A 21,816-nucleotide genomic window follows, 5' to 3' on the forward strand; every position below is an offset into this window, starting at 1 on the left:
AACTCTCTCTTGGATAAAAACTGCTGGGAAAATTGGAAGTTAGTATGGAAGAAACTTAGATTAGATCAACATCTCACACCCTTTACCAAATTAAGATTCAAATGGATACAGGATTTAGACATAAAAAAATACTATAAACAAATTAGAAGATCAAGGACTAGTTTACCTGTCAGATCTATGGAAAGGGAAGCAGTTTATGTCTAAGGAAGCGATGGAGAACATCACTAAAAACAAGCTAGATGATTTCAATTACATTAAATTAAAATACTTTTGCACAGATAAAACAACTGTAACAAAGATCAAAAGAAATGTAATAAACTGGGAAACAATCTTTACAACTAATGTTTCTGACAAAGGACTCATTTCTAAAATATACAGAGAACTGAGTCATATGTAAAAAAAAAAAGCCATTCCCCAGTTGACAAATGGTCAAAGGATATGCAAAGACAATTTTCACAGCAACATGGGGGTGATGATCAACCCTGATGAACTTGCTCATTACATCAGTGCAACAACCAGGGACAATTTGGTGCTGTCTGCGATGTAGAATACCATCTGTATACAGATAAACAACTGTGGAGTTTGAACAAAGTTCGAGGACTATTCCCTTTAATTTAGAAAAAAAAATCCTGATATCTAATTGTCTGATCTTATGATCTCTTATACTTTTTGTTTCTTCCTTAAGGATTTGATTTCTCTCCCATCACACTCAATTTGGATCTATGTACAACATGAAAACAAGGTAAAGACTGACAAATTGCTTTCTGTGGGGGGTGGGGGAAGGAAGTAAGATTGGGGGGAAAATTGTGAAAACTCAAAATAAATAAATAAAATCTTCAATTAAAAAAAGGAAAAAATATATTTTAATCTGTATTCAGACATCAGCTCTTTCTCTGAGGTCGGTCCATATACCTTGTTATAAGTCCTTCGTAGTTCTCTTGTGTCACAGCACTGTTGAGAATACCTAAGTCATTCACATGGGATCATGGAATAATAATTTTGTTACTTTGTATACATTATATTTCACATTATATCTTCTTATCCTAAGTCTTTTGAGGTTTTACTGAGAACATCCTGCTCATCATTTCTTATAGCAGTAGAGTATTTCTGCTCCACCACATGTTACAACTTGTTCAGTCATTCCTCAACTGATGACTATCTCCTCAAATTCCAATTTCTTGCCACCAGAAAATGTGTTATAAATATTCTTTTTCCAATAGGAAGGAAAATCTTTTTTGCTATTATTTAATCAAAATTGTCCTAATTTATATTTTGCTGTGCTCTCTACATTTTGTTTGGTCCTACATTTGTCCCTCATCCATACATCTGTCTGCTAAACTATTTCATACTCTATATAATATCTATGATATTAATTTCAAGTTTTCAGAACAGTTTTTGCAGATAATCCAATTTTTCTCCTTAAGCTTTGGTCTTTGGGTTAATTCTATTGTAGATTACCCTAGTAATTTACATCAATATATTATGCACCTAATCTGAAATATTATGTAACATGAAAATAATTATAATGTAAAAGCCAGATATGAGTGATGCTTTAATTTTAATTTTAATTTTTAGAAAGATTTTATTTATTTTGAATTTTACAATTTCCCCCCCTTCTTGATTTCCTCCCCCTAGCCCCCAACAGAAGGCATTCTGTTAGTATTTAAATTGTTTCCATGGTACACATTGATCTCAGTTGAATGTGATAAGAGAGAAATCATATCCTTAAGGAAGAAAAATAAAGTGTAAGAGATTGCAAAATTATGTAATAAAATAACAGTTTTTTTTTCCTAAATTGAAGGTAGAAGTCTTTGGTCTTTGTTCAAATTCCACAATTCTTTCTCTGGGTACAGATAGTATTCTCCATTGCAGATAGTCCAAAATTGTCCCTGGTTGTTGAACTGATAGAATGAGTTAGTCTATCAAGGTTGATCATCACCCCCATGTTGCTGTTAGGGTGTACAATTTGATACTTTATTTATTTTTTAATGACAAAATAGGCATCAGAGAAGTAAGACAAAATGGGGAAATGAAGGATGTCATTTATGGCATTAATCTATCTTCTTTTTCATCTCCATCATTAAACCAGAGAATTAGATAATGTTCATGGAATGTTGAACTTTAGACAAAATCAGACAGTTTTGGGTTTTTTTTTTTGTTATTTGTTCATAGGCATCTGAAAACTTGTTGAATAAACATTATCATTTTAATTTTTATCTTCAAGAAAAGAATAAATTTAATTTACCCTAATAACAACTTGAAAATAAATTCAGATAGAATAAATATTGTGTTAGTTATATAAATTAAAAATTTTAAATGATATAAATATTTTAATGAAAATACATTTAAAAAAGAATTAGAAGTTTTTTATTGTCATATTGCTTTATTTTTAATCAGGGAATACTATTAGTTTAAATATTAAATTGAGGTTTGGAAACTAATATACTTAATCAAAAATAACTTTCTTAAAACATTACTTCTTGGTCCCCCTTTTATTGAGAAATGAAAATTTCCCTCACCTATAATAAATAATTATTTTATTTCGGCTGAAAATTTTTCCTTTTTTCTACTTTTTCATCCAGAATGGATGGATATATGTATATATGTATTTGTATCTGTATTATATATATAAACATTTATGATATGAGTGTTATATTTACAGACATGCATGCACACATATATCAGCCTATTACATGTATTTAAGATGAATATACAACATTGAGAAGAAGGATATTAGAAAATATCTCAGTGATCTTTGAAAAGAATATTAAAAGTACAAAAACCCCAGAGGTGATGAAGTAGTACATTTCAAAAAGAGGAATATATGCAATATTTTCAATATATATATATATATATATATGCATATGTCTCTCTCTCTTTCCATGATCATTGTTCTCCTCCATTTTCATCAATGGTCACTTTTCAGTATTTTATTTTTAATGCAATTCTAAGACATTCCCCAATTTCTCCATATAGGTTAGGAAGATTTGAAGGCAACCAGAGAAACCAAGATAATCTACTATAGCAAAGTAATAATCTGATTTTATTTTTCCTATTATTTTAAAGAGAAAAACTTTATGGTGGTGGGAGGCAGGTCAAGTAAAGATTAAGGGGATTTGGGTATATACTAATTTTTCAGTTTTCACATTCTTTTTTCTCTTAGGAATAGATTCAAATCAATGTGAAACATATGAAGTTACTAAAAATCTAAACAACTAAGATCTACTTCATATATTTATTTTAATTTAGGGAAACAGAATTATGAATTATAACAATATTTAAGCCATATATATTGTTTATTTATTGCTGCTTTTGTTGGGATTCCTATTGATAATCGTGGTAGTGATGTGGATGATGATGATGATGATGATGATGATGATGATGATAAATTACTGAGAAATCATAGTTTTTTGATTAACTTCCTGAGTTCTTCCTTTACATCACTGTTCCTCAGGCTATATATTAGGGGGTTCAGCATGGGAATAACTACTGAATAGACAACAGAGCCAACTGTGAAGGCAAAGTTAGAGCTTTTACTATTGGGTATACAGTAGAGGAAAAGTACGGTTCCATAAAAGATTCCAACAGCTGCCAGGTGAGAGGCACATGTGGAGAAGGCCTTATGCCATGCCCTAGCTGAATGCATCTTCATCACAGTTATAAAAATAAAAACATAAGAAGTAAATATGACCACCAGTGTACTCAACATGTTAAAATTTGCAACTATAAAAAGTATCAGCTCACCAAAATGTCTATCAGAGCAAGAGGCAAAAAGTATGCCAGAATAGTCACAGATAAAATTATTAATGACATTAGTCCCACAAAAAGACAATATAAGGAGAGAGTAAGTGTAGATCAGAGTGAACAGTAAACCCCAGGAGTATGCTGTAGTCACTAACAAGGCACAACGTTTCTTAGACATGATAACCGTATATAAAAGGGGATTACAAATAGCCACAAAGCGGTCATATGCCATCACTGCCAACATGAAGGTCTCAGTCAAACCAGAGTCAGCAAAAAAGAAGAACTGTGTGATACAATTAGAGAAAGACATTGTTCTGTGTTCTGCAACTAAGTTTTCTAACAGCTTTGGTGTAACAGTAGTAGAGTAACAAAAATCCACAAATGACAAGTGTTTAAGGAAAAAATACATTGGAGTATGTAATTTAGGGTTCTTAATGATGATTGCAATCATTCCAAGGTTTCCAACCACAGTCATTACATAGATGATCAAGAAAACAAGAAAGAGAAAAATGTGAAAGTCTGGGTAGTCAGAAAATCCCAAGAGAATGAATATGACTGCTGCACTCTGATTTCTGTTGGAGATCATCATGGCTAACATTGAAAGGAGTTTGAATGTAAATCCTGAAGAACAGAACAGTAAAATCAAAAGGATATAGGCAATGAGACAGAGGGAGGTTTAAATTAATGATGACAAGTAAACAAGTAATTTAAAGGAATTTATTTTTTTAAGAAAGACTGTTTATTCATGAATAAAAACTCAACCTTTAAATCAGAAAGTTGCAGATTCTTATCTTACCTTTGACATATTCTCACTTGTTAACTTGGAACAATCACTTAATGATTCAGTGACCCAGGCAACTCAATACATTCAAGTTACAGTAGGTCAGGTGCCTATCAAATTTAGAAAAGTTTATTTCATATTGAAATATTTTTATATCAAATAATTTGGAGGTCAACACAAAAATAAAGATTTTAATTCTCTCAAGAAATGAATATTTATTGAAAACTCAATTAAATTCAAGTTTACTGAGTAATTTTTTCAGGAAGAATGAAAAGGAGGGGTAAGATGGACTCATTTAATTCATAGAAAAGAAAATGAGATGTGGCAAGAAGAAGTCAGAGTAGAGGATAAGGGACTAAAGCAAAGGAGATGGTTGAGTACTGAGTGGAGTCTAGAGTTAGGGTGACAGAATCTATCCTGTTTCTTAACATTATTGTCATACAACATAGGAACACTGTTCAAATGTTAAAAATTCTAAATGAATGAAATCCAAAGAAATTTTTTATTTTCCCCCTAACATCTTTTTCTATAGAGGAATAAAATAAAATAGTTTTATATTCTAATCTTTATTATTTCTTTATTTTCTTTATTGTTCTAATCTTTTAATTTTTCTTCTTTTCACAGATTCTCTATCATACCTGTATCCTTAAACCTGTATATCTCTAAATAATCATTTATTTTATTTACCAAAATCCTACATATTCTTATTTAGACTCTCCTTTTTCTTTCTTTTAGAATAATTTTTGTACATGTTTGTTTTTTTGTTTGTTTGTTTGTTTTTACCTTCCTATTAGTGAGATGTTATATGCTTTCTCAGCATGGAGTGGGGTCCACAGGAAACACTTCATATAAACTTCAGAATTTGCATTTATGACTTTCATAAATATTCTATACTATCCCAAACCATAAAGAATAAAGAAAATAATCTATCTATCTATCTATCTATCTATCTATCTATCTATCTATCTATCTATCTGTTCATTCTGAGCATATTTCTTAAATGCACTTCTAAATCAGAACTCAATCATCTCAATAAAAGCTAATGGTTAGTAAGTGAAAAAGTACAGTATATACAAAAATTACACTACAGAAAAATGTCTTATTCTCCAATGGAATCTTCCATTTGGGTCCTTTTCTTTTTGTCTTTGTAAATGCTGTAAAATGTATGATTTCTAATATAATATTTTTACTCAAAAATCTTCCTCTATCTATCATGTTGAACAGTGGCAATATCAAGGTGGGAAATAGAGAGAGAGAGAGAGAGAGAGAGAGAGAGAGAGAGAGAGAGAGAGAGAGAGAGAGAGAGAGAGACAAAGAGAGAGAGAGAGAGAGAGAGAGAGAGAGAGAGAGAGAGAGAGAGAGAGAGAGAGCCCAGAGAGAATCTATTTTCTACTACTTTTGCATTAACTTTTCAGCCTTGACTTATGTAGAAATAGTCTTAATACAAATTTTAGCATGATGGGAGAAATGAGACTTGGGGCTTTCACTCTTTCTAGAATAATCTGAACAAGGTGCAGAAGAAAGTTCATGTGGAACATTAGAATAATCTTCCTCAGAATCTGGTGGTACTGATGCAATGATTTGGGATTTGATGGAAGAATAGACTTTGGAATTATCTTGTTTAACCTCTTTATCTGACTATCTTGAAACCTCAAGACAATATTCAACTCACTTTCCTTACATTCAATTCCTATTTTAATTTGAACAGTACCAACTTCTACAAACCTATCTATATATTTTCATAAATCTAGCTATGATTTCAGTCAAAGTAACCTAATCATAATTTCCTGAAATATAACATTACTTCCTTCCTGTTTTTCATTTAAAAAATGCACATTCCTGACATAATTTCACTCTGTATGCCTCATTTCTTTCAGTCTATTGTAGTTTGACTCCTTCAGAATTGTTCTCTGAGGAGTTATCCTTAATGATTTCCCATCTCTTAAAACCAATTACCCAGGTAATTTATAAAAATCCATGGATATTTAGGATTTGATATCTGACATCTATATTTGTTTTTTTTTTTATGTATCTCTCCTCTCTTCCCACAAAGACTATGAGTTTGAAGGCTGGTACTTCCTATCACCCTGGGGACTTAGCACAATACTCTCAAAATAATAACAATTCACTAAATGTGCAATGGTGATAGTGAAAGTGGCACCTACCTTTTTTGCCTGGCAGATGCTTACAGATCGGGAATTTGAAGAAATTATTTGGTACCAATTTGTTCCTGTAAAGGAAATAGAAGGAATTTCTAATAACATCTACTGAAATCACCAAATTAAGGATGAATTTTTCCCCTATATTCTGGAGCAGTGAATGTTGAGTTTGGATGATGTATGAAACATGACCGTTAGCAGAAAATGCTACCTTCTCCCAAACTAAATCAGAAACAGAATTAAGCAAGTAGCGGATATTTATATTTCGTGAAAATTTTTTTTCTAAATTGACTTCAACAAGCCATTTAATGTCTCTCCCTTTCTTAATAAAACTTAAGAGTGAGAGACACATGTTTCTACTGTACCAGTAACCTGAGAATGGGATGGTTTCTGTTAGTTTTACTTCTATCTATTTACTACAAACAAACATTGTAAAAGAGATGTCAGTGTTTAATGTCCTTGCCGAGCTAGGGTTCAAAGAAGTAATCAGAGGAAATCCAACCTTTAGGGAATGGTATTTTCTTGAAATCATTGGGGAAAGTTACTGTCTGAAGTTTATTTCTTATTTATCTTATTTGCTACTAGTCATATTCTCTTTTACTAATATTAATGAGGAATTCTCCAAAGATGAATCAGCAGGAGACAATTCTTTTTCAAATAACTATTGCAAATAATCACCTACCTCAATAATTGCCCCTCAGTGGAGTTGGATGCTTCTTATGCTTTATAGCATAAGAATCCCATATACAGGATTTCTAAAACAGGATAACAAGTTGAGTTTAATATATAGAAGTTTTCTTTCCCTTATTGTGGACTAAATCTTCTCTGGTTTACTTCATTTCATATTTTATTTTTCCCCACTTACATGTAAAGATAATTTTAATGTTTATTTTAAAAATAATGATTTCCATATTCTATCCATTTCTTCTTCCCACCACCCTTCATTGAGAAGACAAGCAATTCGAGAAAGAATCATAAATGTGTAGTCATGCAAAACATTTTCTTAATAGCCATATTGTGAAAGAAAACAGACTACCAACTGCAGTCCCCTCAAAATTCAACAGAAGAATCATTGAACAAAACAAAACCAAAAAATGATATTTCAATTTGCATTCAGACACCATCATTTCTTTCTCTGGGAATAGATAGTATTTTTTATTCTAAGCTCTTCAGAGTTGTCTTGTATTATTACCTTACAGATAATAACTAAGTCATTCACAGTTTTTCATCTCAAAATATTATTGTCACTTTATTCACTATACTATTAATTTTGTATCAGTTATTGCAAGTCTTTCCAGGCTTTTCTTTTATTTTCTTTTATTTTTTCATTTCTTTTGGGCTATAGACATGGTAGTAGTATTGCCATTTCAAAGGTATTCATGGCTTTATATTTCTTTTGGACATAATTCCACATTGATCTACAGAGTGGTTGACTCAGTTTAGAACTCCCCCAACAGTGTCACAGTTTTCTCACATTTTCTCTAAAATTGATCATTTACCCTTTTTTACTGATTTTATTTATTTTATTTAAGACAATGGGCTTAAGTGACTTGAACACAGTCACAGAGCTAGACAATTATTAAAGGTCTGAGGTCAGATTTGAACTCAGGTCCACCTGACTCCAGGGCCACTGTTTTATCCACTACTGTCTTTATCCCTTTTGGTCACTGCAGTCAACCTGATAGGTGTGAAGTGCTACCTCAGAGCTGTTATAATTTGCATTTTTCTAATCAATAATTATTTGGAGCATTTTTTCAAATCACTATGGCTAGCTTTAATTTCTTCATCTGAAAACTACTTGTTCATAGATTTTGGCCATTTATCAGTTGGAAAAGGTAGACTTGTCATTTTTATTATATTAATGCCATCTATCCAGGAACAAAAACAGTTTTCCAATTGTTTAGATCTGACTTTATTTGTGAGAAAAATATTTTGTAATTGTGTTCAAATAGTTTCTGGGTTTGCCTTCATAGGTAAATTCCCAAATAGCTTATGTGCTAATACTCTAAATGGATATAGAGTATCCATTCAGATATTCTAAACAAAATTTCTCTTTTTATTTCTTCCAGCCAGACATGGTTGGCATTATGTGAAAAGCTGAAGATATATGTGAATTACTTTTATATCCTGAAACTGCTAAAATTAATTATTTCAAACAGTTTTCAATTAATTATCAAAGATTCTCTTTTTACCATCATCTAATCTGTAAAAAGTGCTCATTACCTATGCTAATTGCTTCAATTTCTTTTTCTTCCCTCATTGCTGAAGCCAACATTTCTAATGCAAAATTGAATAATAGTGGTGCTAATGAGCACGCATGTTTCATGCTTGATTTTCCTGAGAAGGCTTCTAGCTTATCCTAACAAGATTATAATCTTGTTGATATTTTACATAGATACTACTCATAATTTATAGGAAAACTCCATTTCTTATTATGCTCTTTAATGTTTTTCATATGAATGGGTGCTGTATTTTGTCAAAACCTTTTTCAGTACCTATTGAAATGATCATATGATTTCTGTTAGTTGTACTATTGATATGGTCAATTATCCTGACTGTTTTCCTAATATTGATCCATTCTTGTATAACTAGTAAAAATTCTAATGTAGTGATAAATTGCTGTAACCACTTTATAATAATTTATTGAAAATTTTTGCTTTGATATTCAAGAGGCAAATTAGACTATTATTTTCTTTATCTGTTTTGGCTCTTCCTAGTTTAGGAATCTGTTCTATATCAGTATCATAGAAGAAATTTGGTATAATTCTTCCTTTAACTATTTTTCCAATAGTTTAAAAAATACTGAAATTATTTGTTCTCCAAATCTTTGGTAGAATTCCACTTTGAATTCATTTGAATATAGAGAATTTTTTCTTAGGGAGTTCATTGATAGTCTGTTAAATTTCTTTTTTATGAAACATGTTTATTTAATATTTTATTTCTTCTGTTAATATAGGTAATTTGTATTATTGTAGTTATTCACCTAAATCATTTAACTTGTCACATTTATGTCACACAGTTGAACAAAATAGCTTCAAATTATTAGTTTAATTTCCTCCTTATTGGTGGTGAATTAAACAATTTAAGTTGTAATTCTGGTAATTTGGGGTTTTTTGGTAATAAAATTAACCAGAGTTTTGTCAATTTTTTTGTTTTTCTATAAAGTCAACTTTTACTCATTTATTTGTTCAATATTTTTCTTAATTTCAATTCTATTAATGTCTCATTTGATTTTCAGAAATTCTAATTTGTTATTTAATTGGACATTTTTAATTTTTTCTGACTCTTTTAGTTGCATCTCTGATTCATTGATCTCTCCTTTATCTTTTTTGTGCATGTAAGTATTTAAAAATATAAAGTTTACCCTAAAGAATTCTTTGGTTGCATCCTACAAGTATTGGCAATTTTTTCTCATTCTTAAAATTTTCATGAATCAAATTCCTGATTTTTTCTATGATTTCTTGTTTGGCCCATTATTTTTAAAATTAGATTATTTAGTTTTGACTTAATTTTAAGACTATTATCATATGACTCATCTAAGCATGATTTTTATTGCATTCTGATAATGCTTTTGATTATAAGATCTATAATGTCCTAATATATGATCTATTTTTGTGTATATACTATGCACTCTTCTGAGAATATATATATATATATAATATATATTAATATATTTAATATATATATATTCCTTTCCATTCGCATTCAGTTTTCTCCAACAGTCTTTCATATCTATCTTTTCTAAGGTGCTATTCACCTACTTAACTTCTTTCTTGTTTACATCTAGTTAGATATTATAGGATCCTGATTTTTAGTCTACCCTATCAACTTCTCTTTTATGGGAGAATTTCTCCCTTTCACATTCACAATTCTAATTGCTATCTCTGTATTACCCTCCATCCGACTTTTCTCCATATGCATTATCTGTCTTTTACTCCCTACTTCTTCTCACCAATGTTTTACTTTTGATCACTCCATTCAATTTGCCCTCCCTTCATTTAGTCCCCCTCCCTTTTCTTCTTCTGCCTTCTGCTTTTCTTCCTCTCTTTTCTCTTTTATCATTCCTTCCTTTCCTTTTACCATCTCATCCTTATTTTTTCCCCTCTCACCTCCTAGTTCACTGTGGCTAAGATAAATTTCTGAATACAGCTGAGTGTATTTATTTTTCTCTTTAAGCCAAATCTGACTTAAACAATTGTCAGTTTTCTTTCCCCGTAATGTAATAGCTACTTTGTGCTTATTCATGTGATGTAATTTTACTCTTTTATCTCCTCCATTCTTCTTTTCCAATCTTATTTTATACCTTCATTAATTTTTATACCATCACTTCAAATTCTGCCCACACCCTCTCTCTAAGAGACATCTAAAGATGCAGACATATAAACAACTTCATCTTATTGTATAACATTTTTTCCCTTTTCCTGCTTATTTTTATGCATCTTTGAAGTCTTTTAGTTGAAGATCTAATTTTCTGTTCTGGGCTGGTCTTTTCACCAGAAAATTTTGAGAGTCAAATATTTCACTGAATGTCCATCTTTTTCCCTGAAAGAATATGATCAGTTTTGCAGGGTAGTTGATTCTTTTTTTAAAATTCATCTTTCAATTACATGTAAAGATAAATTTCAACATTCATCCTTTTGTTAGCTTTTGAGTTCTACATTTACATACCACCCTACCTTCCTTCTCCCCTACCCAAGGAAGCAAGTAATGATATAGGTTGTATATGTAAAATCATTTTAAACATATTTCCATAGTAGTCATGTGATAAAAGAAGAATTAGAAATGAGAAATAATTGCGGAAAACCCTGAGGAGGAAACAAAAAACATAAAAGAATTTTAAAAAGTGAATATGGTATTCTTTGCTCTACATTCAGAATCCACAGTTTTTTCTCTGGCTGTGAATGACATTTTACTTAACAGGTTTCACAGGAGTATCCCTAATCAGTGAACTCTGAGAGAAATTGCTTCCATTATACTTGATCATCTCACTATGCTGCTGTTAATGTGTACACTGTTCTTTTTGTTATACCCAATTCACTCAGCATTAGTTCATTCAAATCTTTGCAGGCTTTATGAAGTGAAACCACTCATACTTTCTTACAAATTAATATAACATTCATATGACATAGCTTGTTCAGCAACTCGTCAAATAATTATAGGGAGTATTTCAGAAAATTTCACAAATATGTCTATTAGCCTTAGCTTTACAATGTCTTTCTCCTTCCACTTTCATTAGATCTATTTTTTCTTTGCTTTTACTTTGTCTGAGATCAGGGTATGATACCCCTGTTTTTTTTTAACTTCAGCAGAAGTTTATATATTCTCCAGACTTTTTCCTTTACACAATGTATATCTCTCTGCTTCAAATGTGTTTCTTGTGAACAACATATTGTTGGATTCTGTTGGTCAATCTACTATAACCTTTCCTTCCATTTTATGGAAGAGTTCATACCATTCACGTTTAGAGTTAAGATTACTATTCTGTATTACCCTCCATCTTATTTTCCACCTTTTTGTACTGTTCTCTCTTCTTTCTCCTTGCCCCTCCTCACTAAAGTTTTGCTTGTAATTGTTACATCTCTACTCCTAAGCAAGTTTTGGTTCTAACTATTGTAGTTCTCATCTGTTCTCCTTTTAGCTGTCCTCTTTCCTTTTTTTCTGCCATTCTACTTTTACATTGCTTTTTTTAAACTTTAATTTTTATTTTACATTTGCTCTTATTTGTCCCTTTCCTTTTATCAGCCTCACATTTTCCTTTCCTTCACATTCCCTTTTACTAACCTGTAGGGTAGGATGAATGTCTAAACCCATTTGGGAATGTATATTATTGTGTCTTTGAGCCAAATCTGTTTAGAGTAAGATTTACTCCAGTGCTCACACCCTACCTTTTCCCCTTTTATTATAATTGGTTCTTTCTTCCTCATCATGTGATGGTATTTATCCTCTAGATTAGAGCATTAGAGGATAATTTAATCTTCTTTTCATTTCTTATTTTAAACATGCCTTGTATCCCCATCCTTTGTCAAAGAATATTTTTTTACAATTACAATTTTTTACAATTCTCAAAAGCCATAAGCATCCTTATATAATAATCAATTTAAACTCAAACCCTATTTTTTTCTTTTTTATGTTTAGCCATCATTTATTTTTTTAAGGTTTTCAACATTCTACTATATATTTATTTTTTATTTTTGTTCAAATGATTTTTAATACATTAGTGAAATATTTTTAAGGGTAAACATAATACCCTCTCATCCAAAACACTATAGACCCTCATGAGCAATAAAGTAAAAGAAAGAAAAAAAAAACTAAAAATAAAAAAATAAAAAAATCTGCCTCAGTATGTGTTCCAGCACCTCCAGCTCTGTCATGGGTGGATCACATTCTTTATAATAATTTCATCACAAAAGCTACTTCCATATTTTTCCAGTGTTGCCAATTGTTGATCGCAACTCCTCCCATTCATCCATCCCCACTGCCATATACTATATTTCCTCTGTCCTTTCACTCTGTCCCTCCTCTTAAATGTGCTGTAGGGAAGCTGAGTGGTGAAACAGACTGATCACCGACCTTGGGGCCAAGAGGCCCCGAGCCTACATACCACCCCTTAGACCCAGAAAACACCTGGCCTGGACAGGCCATTCCATCCCAGCCCCTTGCAAGAAATAAAAAAGAAAATGTGGTATATCTGACCTATCTCCCACACAGTCTACTCCTCTCCTCCATCGCTCACCCTCCCTCCCCCTGTCCCCCTTTTCTCCTTTTTACTTTAGATGTCTATACCCCATTGAGTACATATGCTGTTTCTTTTCCTAGCCACCTCTGATGAGAGTAAAGGTTTCCTCCTTCCCCTTCGCCTTCCCCCTTTTCATATCATTGCAATAGCTCATTGCAATAATAAAAAACCTTATTAGATGAAATATCCTAGCCTATTGCACCTTTCTTTTCTCTTTTTCTCATTACATTTCCCTTTTAGCCAATTCCATTTTTACAATATATTATATATTCAAATTCAGCTCTCTCTTGTGCTTCATCTTTAAAAGCTCCTACCTGCTCTATTAAATGAGACATTTAATATGAGTATTATCAGTATCATTTTTCTATACAGGAATACATGTAGTTCATCATCATTAAGTCCCTCATATTTTACCCTGCTTCACCTGAGTCCTATATTTTAAGATCAAACTTTCTGTTCAGCTCTGGTTGTTTCAACAGGAACAGTTGAAATTCCCATGGTTCATTGAAAGTTCATCTTTTCCTCTGGAAGAAGATGTTAAGTTTTGTTGGGTAGTTGACTCTTGGTTGAATTCTGATCTCTTTTCCCTTCCACAATATTATATTCCAAACCCTATGAATCCTTAATGTAGTTACTGCTAAGTACTCTGTGATCCTGTGGATTTCTGTTACTCTACTTCTGTTACACCAAAGTTGTTAGAAAACTTAGTTGCAGAAGACAGAATAATATGGGAGCTTATATCTCTTTTTCAAGTAAGTCATGCCCCATATCTGAGAGTGCTAAACCTTCCAAATTGAATCCCACCCATAGGAACACATCTTCTTTGAAGAGCACATAAATTGTGGCCCCATCACAGCTAATGGAGGTTTGATCTGAGAGAGATAGCTAACTGACTGTCCTTTTATTAATAACCTTTTGGATTTATGAATTAAGTGATAAAATTACCCTGAAATCATGTTTCTCAAATGTTTAAATCATAAACCTTGTCTTAATAAAATTATTATATCAAAGAAAAATTAGTTTTCTTTAACTCTTTGCAGTCATCAATAGAGATATCTTACAGTTCCTATATAATTATAACTAGAGGAGAAACAATATTTCTGAGCACATCTACACATCTCTGAATGTGAATGGACATATATGCAAATATGCATATATCTGTTTTTATATTTATGTATATTATGTATGTAATTTATGAATCTGTACTATATAGACTTAATTATGTGTACATATCTGGATACACAATCTATGTTTGTGTGATTAATACACAGCATTAAAAGAAAGCTATTAGAAAATATCTCAAGTTTGGAAGGTGGTAATTTTACTGATTTTTTTAAAAAGTAAAGCTATAATTACACTAAGGCAGAAGTGAAGAAGTAGCACATTTCAAGAAAGAGGGAAATCTAATATTTTCAGAATATGTCAGAAACTTATGAAACAGTTAAAAGTCAGAACAATAGGTAAGTGTGAATATAAGAGATACTGAGTTTGTTAACTTGTATTTAAAGGAATGAACGCATCAATTGTGACAGTATTTAAGTGGCATATGCTGTTGTAGTTGCTGCTATTGTTTTCCTGTTGATAATGATGGTGATGAGGAGGAGGAGGATGAGGATGATAATTTAATGAGAAATCATATTTTTTCCATTAGCTTCCTGAATGTTTTCTTTACATCATTGTTCCTTAGACCATATATTAGGGGATTCAACATGGGAATAACCACTGAATAGAAAACAGAGCCAACTGTGATGGTGAGCCCAGAGTTTTTAGTATTGGGGATACAGTAGAGAAAAAGAACTGTTCCATAGAAAATTCCAACAGCGGCCAGGTGAGATGCACAGGTGGAGAAGGCCTTATACCATGCTCTGGCTGAATGCATTTTATGACAGTTATAAAAATAAAAATATAAGAAGTGAATATGACCACCAATGTGCTCATCATATTAAAATTTGCAACTGTAAAAAGTATCAGCTCACTAAAGTGTTTATCAGAGCAAGAGGCATCAAGCATGCCAGAATAGTCGCAGAAAAAATTATGAATGATTTTTTTGTCACAAAAAGATAATATAAGTAGAGAGTAAGTATAGAGCAGAGAAAAAAGTAAGCCCCAAGAGTATGCTACAGTGACCAGGAGGGCACACCGTTTCTGAGACATGATAACCATATATAAAAGAGGATGACAAATGGCCACAAAGCGATCATATGCCATCATTGCCAACATACATGTTTCTTTCAAAGCAGAGTTAGCAAAAAAGAAGAATTGTGTGATGCAAGTAGAAATAGACATTGTTCTGTCTTCTGCAACTAAGGTTTCTAACAACTTTGGTGTAACAGAAGTAGAGTAACAGAAATCCACAAAGGACAAGTGTTTAAGAAAAAAATACATCGGAGTATGTAATTTGCGGTTCATAACAATGATTGTAATCATTCCAAGATTCCCTATGACAGTGCTCACATAGATGACCAAAAAAACCAGAAAGAGAAGAATCTGAAATTCTGGGTAATCAGAGAATCCCAAGAGAATGAATATGACTGCAGCGCTCTGATTTCTGGCAGAGATCATCATTGCTAATGGTGAAAGTAATTTGAAAGTAAATCCTGAAAAGCAATAAATGATGATAAGTTAAAAATAATTTAAAGAAATTAAACATTTTCTCTCTGAAAGCCAAGTTTTTCCAGTAATTGAAGGACAACTATGGAATCAAATAATCCAACATTCTTATGTTAGCTTTGAAATATACTAACAGGACTTTGGAATAACTTAGCTTCTCAGTGATCCAAATAACTCACTAAGACTCCAAGTTATAGTAAGTCAGGAGGCTATCTATGTCAGGAAATTTGATTTCCCAAAGAAATCTAATTAAATCAAAGAAATGGGAGGTCTACAAAAACTTTAATAATGTAAAATTATTGTTGAAAGCTCAAATTAAATCAAGTTTTGTGAGAAATTCATAAGGGATGGATGATGAAAAAAGGAAATAAGATGGAGTCATCTAATTTATAGCACATGAGACAGGCCAGTCCCCAAGCAGAGGACCCCAAAACAGAAATGATTGGTGGGACATGTAGAATTAGGGGCAAGTGACAGGAACTTTCATAATTCTGAGCATTATAGTCATTTATTATAGTAAATGATGCAAGTGAGGACACTATGCAAGTGCTGAACATTTTAAATGGAGAAAATACAAAGAATTAAGCTTTGTTCTAATGTTTACTACCAAAGAGAAATAAAATGAAATCATTTTATACTCTTAATATTGATTGCTTCTCATTTCCTCTAGTTTATACACATTGTACCTGCAGTCTCCTACTTGTATAACTCTATATCATTATTTAACATATTTTTCTAAATTCTTACACATTCCAATTCAGACTTAAATTTGCCTTATACCTCCACTTATTTTTGTATATATTTGTCTTTATTACATTTTTTTCCTTTTCTTAATAAAATATTATGTGCTTTCTCATCTTGGGCAGGGCTTATAGGAAACACTTCCTATAAACTTCAGAACTTCCATTTCTGACTTTGCCAAATATTCCATGTAGTTCCAAGCTGTAGAGAATAAAGAAAAAAAACTTCCTCTGACCAGTTACATATGTATCTATTCATTTGGGATATATTCCTTAAATACATATGAATCTGAGAACTCATTAATTATCTACTCCATAAAGATAAATGTTTGAGTAAATAAAAAGAAAGTAGTTAAATCATACTACAGAAATAAATTCTTTTATCCTCCAATATATATTCTTCCATTTCAATACTTTTCAACTCTTCTGCATTCTTGATGTAAAAATATATAACTTCAAATATAACATTCATAGTCAAAAGTTTCACTATCATGTTGAATAATGCCTATATCCAGGAGAGAGAGAGAGACAGAGAGAGAGAGAGACAGAGAGAGAGAGAGAGAGACAGAGAGAGAGAGAGACAAAGAGAGAGACAGAGAGAGAGACAGAGAGACAGAGAGACAGAGAGACACACACAGAGACAGAAAGAGAGAGAAATTGTTCAGAAGAAACCTATTTCTACTAATTTTATTTTTGCTTTTGACTTTTGTTAGGGCAAATTATAGCATCATTGGGGAAAGTGAGAGACACAGAACTTTCCCTTACTCTCAAATAATTTGAACACAGGCACAAAAAAAATGTTCTTAGGGAGCACCAAAAAATTCTGAGGCAGAAACCAGAAATCTAATGCATTGATCTGAGGTTTACAATAGATTTTGGAAACATCTTATTCAGTCTCTATGCCAGACAATGTAGTGAAAGGCAATATTCAACTCAACTCCCTGATATTCAACTGCTTCTTAATCTAATAATGTCTACACACACAAAATTACCTCCATAATAGTTTCCAAAATTAATTAATTTTTTTCAACTAAAGGATACAAATCATTATTCCCTGAAATACAAAGTGAATTCTCTCCTTCCTCTTTTATTCAAAGAGCCTAAAGTGCACTCACTCTTTATGTCCCATTTCCTTCAGGGTCTCTTTTAGTTCGATTGTTTCAGAATTGTTGTCTGAGTAGCTACCTTTAATGATTTCACTTTCTCTAAAACCAATTACCCAATTTACTCATAAGAATCTAGAACATTTATGATAAGATCTCTGACATCTGCATTTGTTTTTTGTGTATCTCTGCTTTCTTTCCACATGGTCTGTGAATTCTGTTGAATTCAGAGTCTAAAACTTCCCAGCCCACTGGGAAGAGCACAGTGCTATCATAATAATAACTAACCAACAAAATATAATGATGATCATGAAAAGAATGAATTGAGAGCAGCACCTACCTTCTTGGCAGTTACTTTCCAATCAAGACATTTGCAGAATTGTTTTTGGCATCAATTCCTATTTCTGAAAAGGAAATACATTAGATTTTCTAATTACATCTAATTAAGTTATCTGATTATGGATGATTTCTTCCTAGATTCATAAAACATTGAATGTTGTGCTTGAACAAGTCATAGAAAAATGACCATTAGTAGAAAATATCACCTTCTACCAAATTAGTACAGAATCAGAATTAAGCAAGCAATGGCCTTGTTTTTTCTATGAAACATTCCTGTGAATTTATTGTCTCAAGCCAATTAACGTCTATCCGTTTTACAACAAAACTCAGAATGAGATTCACAAATTTCTATATGCACCAATAACCTAAGTCCAGGATGGGTGCTACAAAGTTTACTTGTATCTGAACAAACATTATGGAAGATATTCCAGATAATAATGAATATGCCTGGCCAGGGTCAAAAGAAGTAATCAGTGGAAATACAGCCTTTAAGGATTGTAATCATAGATATAGTTACTGTATGAAATTTATTTTCCATTTGTATTATTTGCTGCCAGTTAAAGCCTCTTTTTACTAATATTAATACAGAAGTCTCCAAAGATGAATCAACAGGAGACAATTCTATTTTTCAAATAGCTCCTAGCTCCTAGTTCAATAATTGACCCTCAGTGGAGTTGGATGGTAGTTTTATAGCATAAGAAAATTGTATACAGAAATTCCAAAATAGGGTAACATGCTGGGTTTAAGATATAGAATTACTTCCTCACTAATTTTGGCCTATTGTTTCTCTAATTTACTTCATTTAGTATTTTATTTTTCATATAATACTATTTTAATGCTTATTTTAAAATTATATTAAAGCACAATTTTAAAGTTTATTTAAAAATTACGAGTTCCAAATTCTATCTATTGCTTCTCCCCACCTCTTTCATTGAGTAAACAAGCAATTTAACTTAGGCTATAAATGTATAGTCATGCAAAATATTTCTATAATAGTCATATTATGAAAGAAAAACATAGACCCTTCCACCCAAAAGTACTTCAAGAAAAATAAAGATACAAAAATAGTCAAACTATGCTTCAATCTGTATTTAGAAGCCATTAGTTCTTTCTCAAGAGATGAATTTCACTTTTTTAAAGTCCTTAAGAGTTGTTTCTGTTCTATATTTTTATTGAAAATACTAAAGCCATTCAAAGTTGTTTATCTTATAATATTGCTATTATTTAGTGCACAGGTTTGTGCAGAAAGTATCCTGTTCTTCATCCTATCAAAATTGCAGTACACGTAATTTGTTCAACCATTTGCCAATTGATGTATATATCCCTCAATTTCTAATCATTTGCCATTCAAATAGAACCAATATAAATATTTTGTATGTATAGGACTTTTTCTCCTTTTTTTAATCTTTTGGTATTCATACATGGTTGTTCTATTGCTATATAAAATTCTATAGATGGTTTTATATTCCTTTGGACATAATTCCAAATTGCTCCAAAGAATAGTTGAAGCAATTCACAACTTCACCAACAGCATGTTACTACATCTCTTTCAACATTTGTCATTTTCCATATGCTCTATTACTTAATATAATAGATGTTAGGTATATTTACCCAATCAAAAATGGTTTAGAGAATTTTTTTCATGATTTTAGATAACTTTGATAACTTCCTCTGAAAACTGTTATTGTCTTTTTATCTTTATCAATTAGTGATTGGTTCTTATAAATATGTCTGACTCAATTCTTCATATTTTAGAAATATGATCTTTATCAGAAAAAAAAACTTCTTATCCTTTGCACAGTTACTATTGCTATTTCTCAGTTACTAATTCCCACCCTGTTTAATCTATTTCCTCTTTTGCAGTCTACCAATCCTTATAAGTTTTTTGTTTCTATTTGTATTGTATCTACTCCCCTTTTCTGCCTTCCCTTCTATTGTACCTCTTTTGTTCTTTTATCCTTCTATTAATCATTTCCCATAGGGTAAGACAGATTTGTATAGACAATTGACTGTGTATGTTGTTCCAACTTTGAGCCAAATCTGGCGAAAGATTCACTCATTAACCATGCATTCCCCACTCCTTTTTTTTTTTCCATTGTAAAATGGTAAAATGTTTTTTTCTTTCTTCTATTTTTGTATGACAGTCTACAACATTCTATTTCTCCCTCTCCCATTCTCCTACTACATTCATCTCTCAGCATCAAAGTTTATTTTAGATGGTATCCCTTCATATTCAACTCTAATCTGTACCTTTTTTCATATATATATATATATATATATATATATATATATATATATATATATATATAATATTTCTTCTAACTGCTCTAATAATGAGGAATCTTAGGAGTTAGAAACATCATCTTTTCATATAAGATTATAAACAGTTTAACATTATTGAATAACTTTTAATTTCCATTGCTTTTGGCCTTTTTCTGCATCTCTTAAGTATTGCATTTCAAGGACCTTTTTTCCATTGAGCTCTTACCTTTTCAGCAAAAATGCTTGAAAGCAGATACTGCAGTCAATAGAGCATTGGCCTTGGAGTCAGGAGGACCTGAGTTCAAATCTGGTCTCAGCCACTTAATAATTTTCTAGCTGTGTCACCATAGGCAAGTCATTTAACCCCATTGCCTTGCAAAAAAAAACCAAAATGCTTGAAAGTTCTCTCATTTCATTGAATATCCATATTGAACCCTGAAAGATTAAATTATACTTAGTTTAGATGTGTAGGTGATACTTGATTATACTAGATCATTAGTCCTCCATAATATCATATTCCAAGTAATCCTTTTTATTAATGTAGAATTTGCTAAATCATGTGTTATTTAACTGTTGTTCCACAATAGCAAATTATTTCTTGCTGGATGCTTGCATTATTTTTCTCCTTTACCTGGGAGCTCTAGAATCTGTCAATACTATACTTGGGAGTTTTTACTTTGCAACCTCTTTCAGGAGATGATTAGTGAATTCTCTCAATTTATAGTTTACCCTCTGTTTCTAGAAAATCAGATCAGATTTCCTTCTTAATAGCTTAAAAGATGATATCTAGGCTGTATTTTTGAGCATGTCTTTCCAAGAGTCTAATGATTTTAAAGTTATCTCTCTTACATCTATTTTCCAAGTCATTTTTTTTGGTCCAGTGATTTATTTCACATTGACTTTTTTTTTAGGTTTTTACAAGGTAGACAGGGTTAAGTGGCTTGCCCAAGACCACACAGCTAGGTAATTATTAAGTGTCTGAGACCAGATTTGAACCCAGGTATTCCTGACTCCAGGGCCGGTGCTTTATCCACTATGCCACCTAGCTGCCCCTCACATTGACTTTTAATTTTTTAAATGATTTTTGTTTTTTTTATTATTGGTTCTTGATATCTCTTAAAATCATCAATTTTCATTTACTCATTTCTAACTTTTAAGGAATTATTTTCTCCACTGAGGTTTTACAGTTCACTTAAAAATTTGGGAAATTCTTCTTTTAACAGCATTCATATCCTCATTGACTTTTGCATCTTTTTAATCATTTCTCCTAGTGTTAAAGGTGTTTATAAGGTGTTATGTTCTTCACTTTTCTGTGTCTTATTTCTCACGTTGTTGTTTTGTA

At 31.6% G+C, this 21,816-nt stretch overlaps 1 protein-coding gene and 1 pseudogene across 1 annotated transcript; both read right to left on the reverse strand.

Moving 5' to 3' along the window:
- Nucleotides 1-3,400: 3,400 nt before the first annotated feature.
- Nucleotides 3,401-4,333, reverse strand: LOC141519623 (olfactory receptor 5D13-like). The gene has a single exon (XM_074231810.1). It carries the CDS (start codon nt 4,331-4,333, stop codon nt 3,401-3,403), a length of 933 nt encoding a protein of 310 aa, XP_074087911.1.
- A 10,720-nt stretch (nt 4,334-15,053) lies between these two features.
- LOC141519624 (olfactory receptor 5D13-like) lies at nt 15,054-15,985 on the reverse strand (annotated as a pseudogene).
- Between the last annotated feature and the right edge of the window lie 5,831 nt (nt 15,986-21,816).

Source organism: Macrotis lagotis, chromosome 3 (genome assembly GCF_037893015.1).
Source record: "Macrotis lagotis isolate mMagLag1 chromosome 3, bilby.v1.9.chrom.fasta, whole genome shotgun sequence".
Taxonomy (NCBI): Eukaryota; Metazoa; Chordata; class Mammalia; order Peramelemorphia; family Peramelidae; genus Macrotis; species Macrotis lagotis.